This window comes from Lolium rigidum, chromosome 2, assembly GCF_022539505.1.
Source record: "Lolium rigidum isolate FL_2022 chromosome 2, APGP_CSIRO_Lrig_0.1, whole genome shotgun sequence".
Lineage (NCBI taxonomy): Eukaryota > Viridiplantae > Streptophyta > Magnoliopsida > Poales > Poaceae > Lolium > Lolium rigidum.
In genome coordinates this window covers 268013568-268016723 of record NC_061509.1, presented here as the reverse complement: position 1 = coordinate 268016723, position 3156 = coordinate 268013568, and the positions used below count along the sequence as shown (strand labels likewise).

Sequence of the window (3156 nt, the reverse complement as noted above, 5' to 3'; positions counted from 1 at the left end):
TCTTGGCTTGTTTGTTGAGGGACCAGCACCATTTCTTTGATTCGTCTCTACATTTGTCACACTAGCTTGTGTTTGAGTAGCCACTACATGCTCCAACCCAGCCTCCAACCCAACCTGCCTTTGGTTGACCTGATTATCCTGTACATGCTCCACATGTGGTTGCTCTAAGATCTCGAAATCAGCATCCCTATTTTCATCATCATCATCAGAATCAGTTTCGATATCCATGTGTGGTTTTTGCTCAGCGGTAGAGGTGAAATTGAAGTTGCCCTCAGCGGTGTGTTCTGTAAATCCATCAAAAATAAAATGATGTTAGTTTGCAAAATATCAAGAGGACAAAGGAAAAGCAACAGAGAAGAAACAGACAGGAAAGAGGAAAGGGCTTACTATGGTAGAGATTTGCAAGTGTCTCATAAAGAGGAAAGGGCTTTTTCTTAAACTTCAAGATTCTTGGACCAAATGACTACAATATATAAATGAAGCATTAAACTTGGACCAAAATACTGCAAGTAGGATTCTAGTAGAACGACAATTGCACAATAACTTACAATTGCCAGATTATCCCATAGATGAGGTTCAGCATCCAACATGAACTCGCTCTCATTCCACCCAACTCCACTTTGCCCAAGGGCATCTTTCAGCATTCTATAATCCCTTTTGAGTTCCTTCTCCTTGTCATGAACCTGGGACTTGTCAAACCTCACATGTGGATTTCGTCGGTGGAACATATCCACCATTGCTGACCATGATTCACCACTCCAACCGTTCTGGCCTCTATGATATGGAGTGTCATGCTCATGGAGTATCTCAACAAGTGACTTCTCAAGCAAAACATTCCATTGTGCTCTTGGCTTTGCACCTGCACAAGCATACACAAAATGATCCATTAGCAAGCCATGAATGAAGCCATGAATGGTCATTAGAAATATATTCTTACTACCTTGTGGAGACTTCTTTTTTCTTTGTTTAGGAGACTTCTTTTTCCCTTGCTTAGGAGACTTCCTTTTCTTACCAATTGTGCTGGAGCTAGACTGAACCGTGTTGGACACTTTTGTTTGCATATCTAGTTCAGGTAAAGTATAAAAAATTGAATACACAAAACTGAGCACACAAAATTGAATACAAAATGTATTATAAAAAAGAGTGTACCACCAAGTTCATTATTTGAAGAAATTGAACACAAATAGTGCACCATTACAACATAAGACTAGAAAATGAAGAACATGAATAGAGTATCATTACAACACAAGACTAGAAGATTAAGAAACACACAACTTCCTGTTGTACCTCATCATCACCGTCAGGGAGATCCACAAAATTTCCTGGGTTTATGTTATCCTCTTGGTCTTCAAGCCAGTCTTCATCACCATTGTGTTGTCTGATGATATTGTGGAATATGGCTGCAGCGGCTGGTATCCTAACTTGATTCCATATTTTGTGGAATGTACCAACTTTGAGGATAGGAAAACGTTTTTTCAGAATTCCCAAAAGCCTCTCAATATAGTTTCTAAGGACAGCATGGCGATGGTTAAACAACTCCATATAGTTTTGTGGACGCCGACGACCACGTCCAAATTCCTTCAGATGGTACCTAACCCCTCGGTAAGGTGCAAGAAAGAATTGGGTGTTGCCATAGCCACCATCAACTAGATAAAATTTTCCAGCAGGCACAGTGAAACCTCTTTGAATGGCAGAATTCAGCACCCTAGCATCACTAGCTGACCCTTCCCAGCCGCAGGAAATGTAGGTTACATTGAGGTCAAAGTCACATGTGAACATTGCATTCTGGCTGAGGGTGCCTTTTCTATTTCTCCATGGAGAAGCACGGCTAGGTGTTCTTGTAACTGGCACATGGGACCCATCGATACAACCAATGCAATTCTGCATATGGGAAGTTTGGGAAAAACATAAGAAATAGATAAGAGAAAAGCTTTGGTAGAAAAATAAGGTATGAAGTCTAGACCTGGAAGTATGGGAAGAAGCGGCGGTCTGTAGCTATCCTTGGATGAGTTTCATAGATATTGAGAGGCTTGACGATTCTTGTTGTCAAGGTTGGAATAATATCGAAAAACTCCCTGACATACTTGCTGAAACTCCAACCACTATGCTTAAACTCTAATTGCATTTTTTCATATGAAGCATTGTGGGAGAGCATGTACAAGAAAAACGCAAGCTTCTCTTCCACCTTGATCCTAGAATCTAAAATCAATCCCTCCTCTCTAAGATATGATGCCAACCACATGAAAATGTTCGGCTCCATCCTAAAGGCAGCTAAGCAGTTCTTGAGGTGTCCTCCAAGCAATTCTCTAACATGCTCCTTGCCATATACAAACGAAAGGTGTCTTTGTTGTCTTTGTTTTTGCCATGTCAAGTGGAAGTACAATGCAGGCAAAATGACAAACATAAACTCTTCATCTTCGTTTTTCCTCTTCCTAACACGTTCTACACTCCGCAAGTCCATGACAACCTATATTAATACACAGAAAATACACTTCGCAAGTTAACTGAGTTGTCATGGTTTAGTTTAATGGAATTCCTTATGTTCCAGGGAGTAACAATAGTACATTATTCAAAATAGGGATCAAAAGCATCTACTTTCCACATACATTATTCAAAACAGGGAGCAGATGGCATACAATAAATATTAAATGGAGCAGCTCGACAGCCAGAGCAATACATCGGATTCAAACTAAGATAACTTATATACCGAGAGATGAAAATTGAGGAAACATGAATAAACAAAAAAATGTTTAACAAACCAGCAAGCACTCAAACCAGCACTCAAAACAGTTAAACTAAATCCAATAATAGAGTACTACTTAGCAGGTACATACCGAATTTTGGTGTTGTTACACGATCCCAAGAAGGTGGGAGCTCTCCACTGAATGAATTAGTCGGAGAGAATGCCAGACTGTTCCTGTCAACAACAAGGAGGTGATTAATATATTGTGGTTAAGCATATTTAGATTAGGAAAGCTAGTATGAATAATATGTACTGCAATTATGGATTTTGCAGCCATAAGGGCACACAGAAAATAGTAGTGTTGTAAAATTTTGGAAATTGAGCTGCATACTCACAAGAGCAAACACAGAAAATAGTACTTGTCAGTCAATTTTATTTTCTTGACATATTGTAGCTAGAAAAAAGACCTCAAT

At 39.4% G+C, this 3156-nt stretch overlaps 1 protein-coding gene and 1 long non-coding RNA gene across 2 annotated transcripts; both read right to left on the bottom strand.

The window, feature by feature from the left end:
- Positions 1-268: 268 nt before the first annotated feature.
- Positions 269-595, bottom strand: LOC124688745. The gene is made up of 3 exons (XR_006998615.1): positions 549-595; positions 388-463; positions 269-284 (listed from the first exon to the last, which is right to left on the bottom strand). It is a non-coding gene; the product is annotated as an uncharacterized LOC124688745 (long non-coding RNA).
- A 656-nt stretch (positions 596-1251) lies between these two features.
- Positions 1252-2926, bottom strand: LOC124690904. The gene is made up of 3 exons (XM_047224228.1): positions 2835-2926; positions 1964-2467; positions 1252-1881 (listed from the first exon to the last, which is right to left on the bottom strand). Exons 2-3 carry the CDS (start codon positions 2459-2461, stop codon positions 1252-1254), a joined length of 1128 nt encoding a protein of 375 aa, XP_047080184.1. The 5' UTR covers positions 2462-2467; positions 2835-2926.
- Between the last annotated feature and the right edge of the window lie 230 nt (positions 2927-3156).